Source organism: Larimichthys crocea, chromosome XXIII, assembly GCF_000972845.2.
Source record: "Larimichthys crocea isolate SSNF chromosome XXIII, L_crocea_2.0, whole genome shotgun sequence".
Lineage (NCBI taxonomy): Eukaryota > Metazoa > Chordata > Actinopteri > Sciaenidae > Larimichthys > Larimichthys crocea.
In genome coordinates this window covers 6473044-6487706 of record NC_040033.1, presented here as the reverse complement: position 1 = coordinate 6487706, position 14663 = coordinate 6473044, and the positions used below count along the sequence as shown (strand labels likewise).

General features: G+C 41.0%; 1 protein-coding gene across 1 annotated transcript; it reads left to right on the top strand.

The window, feature by feature from the left end:
• Nucleotides 1–3980: 3980 nt before the first annotated feature.
• On the top strand, nt 3981–13846 carry pxdc1b (PX domain containing 1b). Its single transcript, XM_010756538.3, has 5 exons — nt 3981–4709; nt 10734–10825; nt 10968–11085; nt 11184–11295; nt 11780–13846. Exons 1-5 carry the CDS (start codon nt 4454–4456, stop codon nt 11901–11903), a joined length of 702 nt encoding a protein of 233 aa, XP_010754840.1. The 5' UTR covers nt 3981–4453; the 3' UTR covers nt 11904–13846.
• The last annotated feature ends 817 nt before the right edge of the window (nt 13847–14663 follow it).

The window sequence follows — 14663 nt, the reverse complement described above, 5'->3', positions numbered from 1 at the left end:
AAGATAAACATCAGCAACGTGTGATGTTGTATAGTTAGTTAGTCATAGGTAGAGACCTAAAACAGAGCTAAAAGACAGTATTTAATATGTCGATGTTGTTGTTACAGCTTGTTTATGCTGCCCCCAAGTGCCCCAAAATCAGTTCTTTTGGGAAATTTGCTTATTCACTATTTTTCTGAGTGACATGAGAAGATCAATACTACTCCCATATCTGCCCATTACATATGAAGCTGGAGCCAGGAGACAGTTAGCTTAGCATAAAGGCTGGAAGCAGGTGGAAACAGCCTGATTTTATAGTCATTTAATTTACTTGTTACATCTTGTTTAATTAGGTTGCAGTTTTATGAGGACTATGAATACGAGGCTCAACTGTTTCTCAACTGGACACTGTGACTTAATGAAGTCTTGTTCTCACTGTGAGGTAACCAGGCAACCATCTGAGACTCCGGGAAGACACAAGGTTAATTAATGAGTTCATTATGAGCATTATTGGGTAGTGTTAACTTTGCCTAGAGCCAGGCTGACTGTTCATTGCTGTTTTCAAATTTTCTGCTAAACTAAACTAATTGTTTCCTGGCTCCAGGTTCATATTTAACAGGCTTTTCTCATTATTTTTTCGTTTAACTCTCGGCAAGAAACACATGGGGCACCTTGTGTGTCAAGGTTAAAGCCTGCAGCGACCCAGGTTTGATTCCAGCCTGGGTTCTTTGCTGCAGGTCACCCTCTTTCTCTGTCTTCCTGAATTTCTTGTCCATCTCTGCAGCTATCACTGTCCAATAAAGCGTCTGTCCAAAGACGTCTCACACGTTACGCTAAAACCCCTAACCCTTGTGCCATAACTCCTAGCCTTATAAATGTAGTCATATACAATTCTTAATCCTGAGCTAATCCTGAATTAATCCTCATGCTAATCCAAAATCATATTTTAGACCTAAACCCAGTTGCTTTAGTTAATCCTAAATTAGTCCGTTAAAAGTGCAGAGTAGCAAAATGCCTCCTCAATTTGGATTTTTCTTCATATCTTTCTATCCTGCGAGGACAATTGAGCACAAATCAACCGTCGTCTATCTGGTGACACCATCAGTGCCTCATCAAACAAACCAACCCTGAACAATTCCTCTTGCCTTCGTACTTTCTACCGCAGAGTTTTGGCCTTGGCTCTGCTGTAATGAGAGACAAATGTGTTTAGAATTTTGCATGAGAAAGCTTTTAAGGATGAATGGGCAAAACGTCTATTTTTCCATTTAAAGTTTACTCTTTCAGAGGAATTATACTGGAATGGGGTATTGAGATAGAATGTGCTGACTCTGTAAATGTGGCTAAACCACAGATTGAAGCCCTGCTCAAAACAGACAGATCCTATTATTACACAGGAGGAGAACGGGGGCGGGGGGTTTCTGATAATACTGAAGCGGTTTCTCTGTCTAATGCAATCATTCTCTGATCATTCATACTTAAAACGTAATGTGCAGCACACAGCATCTCCACACTTTAAAAAAAAATCGAACTACATCGACTTTCACAACAGGATGAGCTTCATTGTTTTTCTAACACTTTAAAGTTTTGGATGCGCTGTCCAACACTCTTGTACCAGACTGAAGCTATCTTTAAAGATTCATTGTCCCCAGAGGATGACTCCTACTGACTTTGATGATTTCCACCCTGATTTTTCATCTAGCGCCACCATGATGTTGACATTTTTACATTTCAGGGAAATATCTCAACAACTATCAGTTGGATTGTCACAGATTTTTGTACAGACATTCATAGTGCCCGGAGGATGAACCCTCATATCGGTAACTAATGTAATGTTAGTGCTAATAAGCAAATTTTAGTGTGCTTACATGGTAAACTATGACCATGACCATCGAAAACACTGTAGGTACCAAACATCGACATTGTCATTGTAAGTATATTAGCGTGGTGATGTTAGTATCTTGCTCAAGACGCCACCTCACAAAGCTGTTTGCTTGGCTGCAGACTCATAGTCTTGTTTTATTTCATTTTGCAACTTGAAACCTTTCAGACGCGGAGCTACTTTAAAACCACAAATCTATTTTGTTCATGGTGCCAAAAACAAAACAGTCAGCTGAATGGCAAAGAAGTTAGTTTGGACCTAATTTATATAGAACTTAATCATTGTCAGGTTTCAGTTCATTCAAGGCCAAAGATCATTTTGGAATGTCAACTTTAGACTAATTGGCTGCTGGATTTCTCTTTTGTCTTTTTTATTTTGATGTTAAGTCATAAAACATGGACTTCAAGCCAATAGTAGATGGACTGTTAAGTTTAAGGGGGAGGGATGCAGCTCTGTCTCTGGAAAAGGTTTCTGCATCTCACACCTCAACCACCACATGCCAAGTCAACATGCAGTGGTCAGGTCTGAGCTACTTTAATATTACAGTGCATCACAGCAATTTTCTCCCCACTGTATAATTTCCGCTATTATAAAGGTTCAGGTTAATGGTTGGTACTGTGGGGACAGCAATATCTGAAGGAGCTCTATGTAATATGATTCTTTTCTCGCTGTAAACAACCGCTGAGATGAATGATAATATAATAATCCATTAATGCAGTGCTTCATAACATTCTTTGATATAATCTTCAATATTCAAATCACTTAACTGCTGGCGAGGAATAATGGCAATCCAAAAGAGTTTACTGCAGAATGACACTGAAAGCCTGATAATAAAACATGTTTATTATGAGTCATGCATTATTCTCTTAAAGCGAGCAATTCATCTTCATCTCCATTCTGAATACAAGATACCAGGATCATGCTGCTGGCTGCTCTGAATTTTAAAGACATTTTTAATATATTAGGCAATGTTTATGAGCAACGATTACAAATCTGGTTTTTAGATGACATGCCCCATGACTCTAGTTCTAGTTCCACTACAATGTACAAAAATACATTACACAGATAATAATAACTGCGAAATAACATGACAAAGCGGGTATTTCTTACTGAGTCTAGATCTTCAGAATCTATTTGCCTATTTTCTAAACTACATCTTCCAAATGCAGACAGTTTACAGGGAGTCGAACAGCTGAATATGAAACTATCATGTGACCAATTGACTTTGTATTTCCCTGATTGGCTGCATTGACCTGTTTGGAGTCCTTACATTTGCCAAGTGTGAGTGAAATACTCACATAAAGGCACGACCGCAGGCTCAAAAGGTCCATGAATGCGGCGACCATCTGCCCTACCTCATAAGATGCAATGTGCACATTAACAGCAGGACCGCTTTCTCTGATCTCAACAGAACAATTCTCCCTTTTCTGTGCAGATTTATGTGCATGACCGGGTCAGGAGTGTTTTACAGCATGCTTTTACTTGCAATCAACATTCTATTTCCTGAACTGTATTGCTATGAATTGCTTTTACCAGAACAGTTTGCAAGACAGTCCTTTGCCAAAGGTGCAGTAGTTAATTACAGCTGAACTGTCATTACTTGACTTGGCCAGGACTTCCTGTAAAGCTCCTCTGCCTCTCCACTCAGTGAAACATTAGTGCGCTGCAACCCAGAGAAAAATAGGCTCCTTATTTTTGGTCACTCTGGTAGGAAACAAACAGGCTGCAGTGCATGTTTCTTTTGGTTGAAATATGGTATTTTGTGAAGTTATGTGAGGTCAGAAATTGAGAATCTTGCATAGGCAAGCGTTAATGCTCCTTATCTGGCAGAAGAGCTGCTGGATTTGAGTTGTTGGCTTCTATGAGATTGCAATTTAGTCCGATTTTTTTTTTTCCTACTGTGGTTATCTCCAAACATCTCATTTCAAGATTAAGTGTACTGACTTGAGGACAGATGTGGCAGTGGCATCATTCCAGGGTTAATACAAACTATGTTTGAGTAAGGATTATAAATAAGGAGATGGGTAACCATTGCATCCCCTTTTTTTGCATTCTTTGCATAATAATACCCTGTTGTCAAAGAGGGAGGAAGGAAGGAGGGAAGAAGGAGAGGGGAGGAAACGGTGCTGAAAGAGGAGCAACTGCTTCTCCAGACAGCGAGGAGTGAAATGTCCTGGATTTAGGAAACTAACTGACTGGAGGAGGGACTTAACTTTGAGGAATGGTGCAATTTTCCTTTAGAGAGAAAGAGAGAGAGAGGGAAAAAAATAAACTTGTTGGATCGATACAGCCAAATCTATTTTGCGGAGGCGGTATCTGTGACTCTAAATCTGAGTCTATTTTTTCCTCAAACCATGCCACGTTTGAGATTACGCCTGTGATGGGCTGAGCGATCATCATCATCATCCTCCCCTCCTGTTTACGCACAGCCTGCGCTCAGGGTAGACTGGCCGAAAAAAAGTTGCCGAAGTTGTCTTTACTTGTTTGTCACATTTCTGTATATTAGATTTTCTTTTTCTTTTTATTTGTGGCCTTGAATCCTTCTGTTTGCCCGCCGACCCTCCCCACCCAGCATGCTGGACTGACGTCTGAGGAATGGCATCGGCTGTGTTTGAAGGCACGTCGCTGGTCAACATGTTTGTCCGGGACTGCTGGGTCAACGGGATCCGGAGGCTCATCATCAGCCAGCGGGGAGAGGAAGAGGAGTTTTTCGAGATAAGGACAGAGTGGTCTGACAGGAACATTTTATACTTGCATCGGAGTTATTCCGATCTTGGGCGGCTGTTTAAAAGACTGGTAGAGTCCTTTCCTGAGGACAGAAGAGACCTCTCCAAGTGTCCACTGATAGAAGGTTGGTATGAAGGGGAAATGTGACAGTTATATGGCGGGAAGTGATGATAGAGCATTTAATACAGTATCAGAGTATCACAAATAATATATTTTTAATATAAATGTTCAGGGTTAAATTCTGATCAGAGGCGTAGCTACAAAATGTGGGGGCATGTGCACGGGCGGTGACTTGGGGCCCCCTTAACATTCTCCTCATCTGAACTGCTATTTTTTTTATTGAGAAGCTGGAACTTGGAAATATTTGGCAAAAATAGTATCACCAACATCCTTCCTCACTTTTCTGCAATGCAAGTGCACCTCAATACAGCTACTATATCATTGGTTATCACTTTTTTTGGACTTTTGTTTTGTAAGTTTGCATCTTTGGCTCTAGCAGATCAGGAAAATGTCCCAAGTTGTGAATGCTCAAGAGTAAAATGTTGTTCATGCCTGCAGAATTTCTTCTTGTTAGCCTTAAAACGATGCAACAACAAGAAAACATAGTCTCGTTAATCATTATGGGTTTAAGGCTAATTGCTTTCAGGGTTAAACTAGACTTACATGCTCCCGTTCGACGGGTTAATATTTAACAAAGTCCACTTTAGGAAGCCACATTAGCAGACCTATCACATAGCCTGTAGACCACAAGACCTTCATGCTGACAGCACGTTTCCAAATCCTTGTCAATATTTGGGAGCTAAAAGGCTGTGTGTCCTGTAAGGTTGACTTTTACCTCTTTGTGGCCTTAAAAAGTTGGATTCCCCATGGGTAAACACCCGACACCGACTTCTCTGTGTACATTTTCTCTCTGCATCTGACGCATCACGACTCTTTAGGAGGAGTGTTTGGGCAGTAATTATCTGGTTCTCAGAAACCGACAACTAGTTCTGAAGCCAGCGCTTTCACACGAAGGCAAAGTCATCAGCAACACATCTGCTTTACTGAGATATGTCGCCCGTTATCCAGTACAGATTTGGTGAGTTTTCATTCGTATGCTTAAAGCTGACAATTTGGAGACACGTGACACAGCGGTGTTATAGAAACACAACAGGATTCAATTAAAAAAGTCTTTATAAGTTTTAAATAGTAAGTTAAAGTGACCATTCACTAAAAGAAAATCTTGTTTATCGCTAAACATCAACACCAAAAATAACTTTATTGACATGTTTGAAGATTATAATTGATGAAAAAGCTGCTCAGCTGTGCCATCTGGTAAAACTCTACAGCAAAGCTTTGTGCAGGGCTTTGTAGAGGCCATGTCTTTTGCCATATGTAACCCAAACCTATGGCCTTTAGAGTCTGGATCCTTGACACTGTGGTGCTGTGGTACTGCCAACAAGTTTTGGCAGAGCTCACAGCCTGTTCTGTGTGTATGTTCCCCCGCCACACACACACACAGTCTCCTTGACACTTCCCTTTTGTCTCTATCCGCTGAGCCTATACGAATGTTTTGGAAACATCCCTTTAGAGGCGACTGGAAAGCTTCCTGCCCATGCACTGAAATAGCTGACGAGGTTGTTGACAGCTCGCTGCTCTGCCGCTGCCGTTGTAGTGCACAGTGCATTTTTTGGGAAGAGACATTTCGGATCTCATGACTCACTTTTCACTTCTTTCTTTTTCACTCTTCATACCTTGATTATAGCCAAAAAGTTAAACTAGAGCACTGAAGGAGTCATCAGAGTTACTTTAGTGACTAAAGCCACTTGGACAAGTTCATTGATGGATAGCAAGCCACAAAGTTAATAACATCCCCCTAATGGCCTTTCCTTAATTCCTACTTCTGTTCAATATTTCATTTGCATCCCTTTCAATTGCCACTCTGATTGAAAGTCCTTGTGAAAAAAATGTAGCTCTGGCCTTTTCTCAGTCCACTTTGCTCCAGATTCTGCTCATGTTTTCCTGTTTCGGGTGCTGCGCCTAGGCAACAAGGAAGACATGCAGAGCTCTCAGACTGATGTCATGATGAGAGAGAGGGAGAGAGAGACGGTGACTGGGTAAGGAGTGGTCTTGCCATATTTAGTCCCACTGGTCTGTGAAGGCCTTGTAACGCTTACCTTACATGTGACCCTGGAGTGAACACAGACAGGAAGTGATTGCTCACATTCCATGTGAGCTGGATTCCACACAGGCACGTTGACTCAGGATGTGTCCGAAAAACACACTCCCTCTTACAGTCATTCACTTCTCCAAAGTGCTGATTTACACATTTATTAAAGGAGGGGCAATAGATCATGTGTTATGGATTCTACTTTTATATTATGACCACTTGAAAACTCTCTGATTGGCTCACAGGCGAGTCATGTTTGATGTTTCATGTGCTGTCTTATGCTAGAATATAAAGCTACAGTGAACAGCTGGTTAGGTTGATAACTTGAAATGTGAAATGGTTGTATAATCGAGAGAACAACTCTGCAATTACTACGTCTTTTAATTTGATTACTCATGACTTTTCTGGTATGTGGTCATGGTAAAACATTGATTTTACTGTTAGAAAATAGAAACTTAATAAACGCACATGGTAGTGATTTACAACAGAGCCACAGACACTGAAACACTGGTACTTGTACAGTAATGTGTGTATACAGCATATGACGTTCTCGTAGACATGTTTGCTTACTGAGGTTTGATGTGCTCAGCTTGTTGACGGAGGCGTCCAGAAATAACACGTTGGCGAAAACAGCGGAGGGTTTAGTGGTTAGACGATAAAGCGCGGGGCCGCTGACATGTGCTTATCAGATCCATGCCGAAGATAGCTGCGAAATAGCTGCTGCTTACAACATCTCCGATTGACTGTTTAGATAATGTGACCGAGGATGACTTGAACTCAGGCGAGTTCCTACTTCTACATGTGTTGTTTCAGTTAAAAGCGGTAGAACAGCAGCGAAACTTTGCAATCACAAAAATGACTAGGCAGGCACAGACACTAAAATTTCATGCGGTATCTATGTAGTTACTCTTATTGTTTACGCTTTGGTAACTTGTTGTACTAAGCAGAGACTTCCACAGATCTTCCAAAGAGGAGATAAGGCTGTAAATAAACAATCAAAAGCCCCCTCCCAGCTCAAATAGTTTTTCAGCAGAATAGTATTCTCTGAAGTGAAGATGAAGGTTTGTAGGACAGTTAGATTTACTAGATGCTAAATGAATAATCTCAAAAAGATAGATAGAAAATGTTGAATAATACGCTCAAGCACCGCTGTAGCCAGGAAGTTAATGCAGGAAATAGACTCTGTCACAGGAAATTGAAATACACTTACGAAGCCTGGTAGGGGGAAAAAAAAGTGTCTTTGAAGACGATTTCCAGAGGACAACCCTGTAATTGTAACAAACATAACTGAAATGTACACAGATTTTTTTACATTTGTTTCTGGAGATGGAACTGGTGATTTACCCCGTGCCACAGTGGGAGGAGAGGTAAAGTAGGACCTGGAGGGGTGTCACTGCAATTTCGTTGTCAGGACTGATTGCATTCTGTATCACCCGCCTGCTTGGACCAAGCCAGCAAGTACACACCTGAGTTTTGTGCATTATGCATTACGCATTATCCGACCTGTAGTCATGTGTGATCTCACAGAATAAGATATGGTTTTATTGTGATTATGGTAAGAATGGCCGGAAGGCAGAGTAAAGATTAATATCTGATTCTAACCAGCATCTGCCGTTCACAACAGCTTGGTTATGCTGATATTTTTTTACCCATCTGATGGCAGCCAGCATGTATGTGCTGTCTCTAATTGAAAAAAAAAAAAAACTGCTACTACGATGAAGTCTTGCGCAACCAAAACCCAAGCTGTCGCAACAATAACCACACATTTCTCTTTAGCATATCCGACAGATCTGTTATATCTTAGTATTCTACACAGCCTGCCGTTTTATGCAGTGAAAATCCAACGCTCATCATCCTTACCAAGGCGATTGTTTAATTCTGACTTTGGAAATATTGACATATGGCACATAAAACACTGGATCTCTCTGATAACATATGATAATACATTCTTCCTAATCCCACCCTGTTTCCATGTGCGCCGTGGGAGCTTTGTGTGCCTGCGCCCAATAAATGTTTGCACTTGATTCATAATGTTATCACTCCAACATGGCAGCACATAAACTTTCCCCAATCTGTTTACAAGGATAACAGCTAACAAGACTGGGTGTGGTTTAAAGTCTCTGTGGTGAAGTTATCATCCAGGCGGTGTTTCCGTTTAAGATTCTCCTAAATGACACTGCCTTAGAGCTCATCAAGGCTCTATCTTTGGGAACAAATCTGCAAATCGACCATGAGAATCAACCGTTTGCACAAAATGGCACGCACTGCAGAGACATAGATTGAACTCACACAATGGTTTTCCAATATTTGTGTCTTTATTTAAATATGTCAGCCACTTCTGGTATCCTACAGGTTCAGTTTTGTTCAGTCTGAACGTTTTTCAACTTGCATCACGTTTGTCTTCATTTAACACAGACATTAACTTACTCACTTTTTTTTAAAAGATTATTTTTATGGGCCTTTTATGCCTTTATTGATAGGACAGCTGAAGATAGACAGGAAGCAGGGAGCAGAGAGAAGGGGAGTGACACGCAGTAAATTAGCCGTCCGATGCGGGATTCAAACCAGGGCCAGCTGCAGCGAGGACTATAGCCTCCACACACGGGGCGGCTGCTTAACCCACAACGCTACCGACCGCCCCATTAACTTGCCCCATTAAACCTGTGGGTGACGTCATGGATACAACATCCATATTACATACTGTCTGTGGTTATGGCAAAACAACACAACAGATCATTGTAAGACGTATAATCTGGCTACAGAGAAAACTGACAAACAGGTCTTTAAGGTTAAACAAAAGAACATGATCCAGCGTCCGGCAGTATGTGGTTCAGACTGGGTGTGAGTCTCACTTTGTTCCTAGTGATGATTTAGCAGCCTGATCACTCCTCACATCCCTGTGGGTATGACGTCTTCACTGCTGGCCATTATAAATGGATGAGACTGTGAATGTGCATAGTGTTGCTTTAGGCTCTCTTACTCAGTACTTCCATGTAACAGTAACCGCCGTGTGACTTCAGTACAGTAGACAGAGCCTCATCAGTGCGGCTACAGTCTTCATCATTATTCTCACCACGTCCCTTTGTCAGCACGGTAGTAAATGATGCTCTTGCTGACTGCTCGCTCACATAGGCGGCAGTCTCGTTTGGCTAAAAGTTGCTGATTTTACACTCCCACTACCTCTTAGATTGCATTCCTATTTTTGTGCAGGATTAACATGTTATCACAGACATCGTATCACTGTTATTACTTTCCTGTTATTACCGCTCTTGTACAAATGTTTGCAGTCACACCGGCAGCGAGGTACTCGGGGTAAATATCAGGGGGCATTGTATATAAAAAGGTTACTGTATTAAATAGACTACCTTTTCACTTGCATTTATGCCAACCTTTTTCAAGACAAGACCTGTCTGGCTTTTTGTGTCCTCACCCCCCTGGACAGATTACAGCCTGGAGGCAGGAAAGGTCATAGCAGCTGCCCTTTTTTAAACTTTTTATTGCACAGGCACAGAAATAGTTCAACAATAAACTTTTTGGATTGTGGGCCAGTTTCTCTGTACGTCAGTCCCTTTAGTCTAGTGTTGATTTTGGAATTTTTTAATGTCATTCTCTAGGCCAGGGGTGCTGAACCTTATTTTCCCATTGGAAGGCCAAAGCTGAAACTTAAAGGTTGGCCACAGCTATTGTTTTGTATAGCTAAAAGGCGAAATGGTACCAGTGTCCTACATACAGTGTATAACATAACATTCCTACATTTATCATATATTTTAAAATTAATTGTACATTTTATTTGCTAGAAAAAACAAATCGAACCTTATGGCAGACCAACTTTTGGCCAGCCCTGCTCTAGGCTGGAGTAACCAATACTGTTGTGCTGCATTGAAGGACTCAGGCTATTGAGAGGCAGGTGTGAAATAATAAATAGGGTTGCAGCTGCATGTGGTGGGGCATCAACGTGCAGTGAGTGATGGGGCATGTTCATGTTATTGTTTGTTTCAGGGCTGGTAAAAATCAAAGAGGCAAATGACATCGAGGAGAAACTGAACGAGGTGGAAAGACTACTGAAGAATGCGATCAACATGCCATGCAAGGTCTGTCCTTCATCTATTACCCTTTCTTAGCATATTCACTTTTTTTTTCATGGTACGTCTTGCTTGTGGGTCAAAGGTGGATGTTTGGATGTTTGGAACTTACAACTACATGGACTCAGTGACTGAAAACTTGACTCCACAGTATTCCAGGTCAGAGGTCATGTTGACTTTCTTTGAGCGATCGCCGCTGGATCAGGTGCTGAGGAACGACAAAGTCCACAGAATCCAGCCATGCTTTCAGAGTCCAATCAAGATATCAGGTATATATCTAGTATACACAAACATGACTCCACTGCTGACATCCTCAATGCCACGATGACTTCACAGCTGATCCAATATTGCACTCTGTACCTTTTAGAAATCATGCGGTCCAATGGATTCTGTCTTGCCAATACGGAAACCATCGTATTTGATCACAGCCTCCCCGAAGAAAAAGAGAGACCCTCGTCCACCGACTCTGTGGAACATACGTTAGTATTAAGACCACTCTTGCTTCCGTCAGTCTTTGTCATATTGTTTTTTCATAGATTACTCTGTAGGCCACGAGCCAGCAAGCAAGCTACCTGCTTGTCTTCCCACAAAAATGTCATTGTTTGCTCTTGAGTGTACAGTAAGTGTTTTGAAGTTGATGTGGATGTGACCCAACCCCAGGACCCCTCAATCCCTTACAGGAAGTGTGTCTGTGCACCTCTTCCTTCCCTGGGCGTGTGTGGGAAGCAAAAGAGAAACACATTCCTCTCGGTACTTGACACAAAACAAGTCTTTGCATCGCTCTCAAACAGCTGAAATTACATAACAGCGGTGCTCTGACCTTGTACAAGCAAATAAAGTCTCTATGGGTTGATGTAGACAATTCAGACAAGGCGTTAAATCAAACGCGCCGCACTTTTCCTTAGTTAGACTAGACAGGGTTATCCTGTCCTTTGAGTAATGTCCCTTTAATCTTACTTCCAGATATGAGGATGGAACAGAGTTTTTGCCAATGGAAGCAGACGTCTGCGATGAGGAAACAGAAGCGTATGTCACCAACCTTTCCTACTACCACCTGGTCCCATTTGAAACTGACATCCTGGAATGAGGAACCGATGCCCACTGATGGATATATGAAGCTATCATTGAGGACTATGTACTCTTAGACGGGAACGAAGCTATGCAACGCTGCACATAGCTGCTCCAAGTAAATGCTGCTGCTGCTTACTCTTGACCTCCATTTCAGTTTTTCTCACTTTAAGCGACGTCACCAGTGTGCCTCATTACTTGAGCGTGTCAAGAAAAGAAACATGACGGGATCCTGACCGGCCTTCAGGTGTTCTAACGCAATCTGTGGCAGCATCAACGGAGGTCCGTCTGTCTGTAGGCAGATGCAAACAGTTGGAGAGACTTCAGAACGTGCGGCTTGACCACTTCAAAAGAGTTTGAATAGCATCAAACATATCGATGTCTGTGGTGTGGAGTGTGACTGCAACCAGAGCTGAGAGGACTGCACATGAACCTACTTCTTTTCTATCTCAGTTGTTTTATCTTTTGCTTTTATTCTCCAGTGGACCTCCAAGATCGGCCTGTTTTTCCAGGAGATATATGATGCATCTGCAAAGCCTGTTGTTTTTCTCCTTTAAAGTGCTCCCTGAAGTGTTACCCACAGCGTTACTGCACTGGTGTTTTATTCCTGTGGGAACGCAGGAAGCTGTCACAAAAGCTTTGTGTATGATTGTTTATGGTGCGATTTCCACCAGCATTTAGGAAGGTTTTTTTTTTTTTTTGGTTTTTGTTTGTAAAAAAACACCAGCTTGAAACTCATTGAATAATTCCTGTTTTGTTGCTGTGACATGCAGTCGGTTCTTTGGCGTGAGAGTACTCTGAGATCCAAGTGATGCTAGACCGCACGGGTTTTCTAAGCCTGTGAAGTTTTGCCACCATTAAAGATGAAAGAATTAAAGTCATGGGGGCAAATTTAGTCCAGAATCTTCCTGATTTAAGTAAGAATAATTAAGCTTTTAAGCAGTTTCACTTGGTTCTTGGACGACTGTTAAATTAAAGAACATAAAAGAAATATGTGTCATTATCATTTTACAACACTCTCCACCAAAGTGAGAACTTAATGCTGCCTTTATGGATGTCGGTGAAATTGATTTTGTCTGTATAATAATGTGTATTAGTGATGTAGCTTGTAATGTATAGCTTATTTACTTTATAAACAAATAATTTGATGTATGTAGAGCCGAGCATTGAGTGTTGCCATTATGTTGATCACTGAATCATCTCACCGCTCTTGTTGCCACGTGATGGGGGGCAAAGAAAGCTTTGTTTTAGGGGTCATTCGAGGTCATATCTGACCCGTTCCGTAAGATGACGTGTGTGGGTTCAGTCAGACAGCTGACTGAAGTCTTATTGAATGTGGGAGTCTGCAGCTCAGCCTGCGATGGAGGGAACAAGTCATGTCTTTATCTAAAAGAAGACAAATGACCTTGCTGTACTAAAACTTCCTATTGGGAAAGTTGTGTGAAATTGGCAAACACTTAATTAAAATTCATGCCTTTTGTATGTTTTATGGGTCCTCCCACCACGGGACGGTTGCTTTCACTTCTCCTAACGACCTCATGTGAAACTGAGGAACTCAGCGGAGCATTACGTACGTTTTGACTGCAGGCAAAATGCAAATGTAAAAATGTAGATTTGTTTAGAGTTAACTGTAAGGAAGTGCATCTGTGTTCATTGTTTTTTTTACAGTTTTGTTAATGCAGAAGTCATTGTTGCCTTACAAGGGGTTAGGTTAACAGCTTGAGTCCAGTTCTTTTCGGGGGCCCTCCAAAAAAAAAACAAAGGCATTCAACCCTCACAAACTTGGCACACGAGGCTTCTACAAGACGGCCCTCCGCATGAGTCTATTTAGTAACACAGTCATGATCACCATTCATCCCTCGAGAAAGAGCAGCTCTTTCTCAGGGTGCAAAACTATTTCTGCAAGAATGACAGCTCACATTGATGGATATTCTGTGTACATAAAAGTCTCTGTTGGGTAGAGCCCCTCTGGTAGAAAACAACAAACATAATGAGAGAAATTAATTTGTTAAAAGGAAAACTGGAATTTCTGATTCTACATTTTCAAACCAAGGTCAGATTTTCTCTCACTCAAAGAAGATCAAATATCTATGAAGACATCTGCCTATCTTAAAACTCGAGATGAGGTAATGCATCGTAAGTAGTTAATGGTACAAGTGATTCAGTGCAGTGACAGGCGAGTGCGAGTTTAGTGACGTTTTTTAAAACATATCAATACGCCCATCATGCCAGCTGGTGGTGTGAGGATTCAGAGGAAGACAGATAATATTAAAACAAATAATATAACACGAAAGCTTTTATTTATTTTATAAACTTCATCCACACTCTGTGAAGCCAACCATCCTATGCCTTGTACTTTGATATTTTAACATGCTCCTGTGTGACGTGAGATCTTTATATGTGTAAATGTGTCAAAAGGACTGAATGAAGATGAATTATAACCTCTGAAAATGAAGTTTCTGTGGTAACATGTAAGATAACTTTTAAGCTATTCAGACAGTATTAGATACAAATTATTATTCTCAAAGCTTAAAATATGTTTGCAATAAAAGAAACATTCATGTGATGTTTTTTTTTTGTGGAATTCATGATGGAAATACCTTCAGTGGTGCAGAGGACAGTAACTAAGTATAATTAGTACTTTATTTGAGTACAGTTTCAGGTACTCCGTGCTTAAACGAATATTGTAATCCCTATTCCAACACATTTATCAATAGTTTGTTACTTTTTAAATATTTTACGTACAAACATATTGTCCTTTTTTTATTATAAAACATAA

Bases quoted from the DNA above. Each gene is read 5' to 3' on its own strand.
- pxdc1b (XM_010756538.3), top strand. From the start codon at position 4,454: ATGGCATCGGCTGTGTTTGAAGGCACGTCGCTGGTCAACATGTTTGTC. The intron at 10,826-10,967 runs GTCTGTCCTTCA...TTGACTCCACAG, and splicing joins CGATCAACATGCCATGCAAG to TATTCCAGGTCAGAGGTCAT. The intron at 11,296-11,779 runs GTTAGTATTAAG...TCTTACTTCCAG, and splicing joins ACCGACTCTGTGGAACATAC to ATATGAGGATGGAACAGAGT.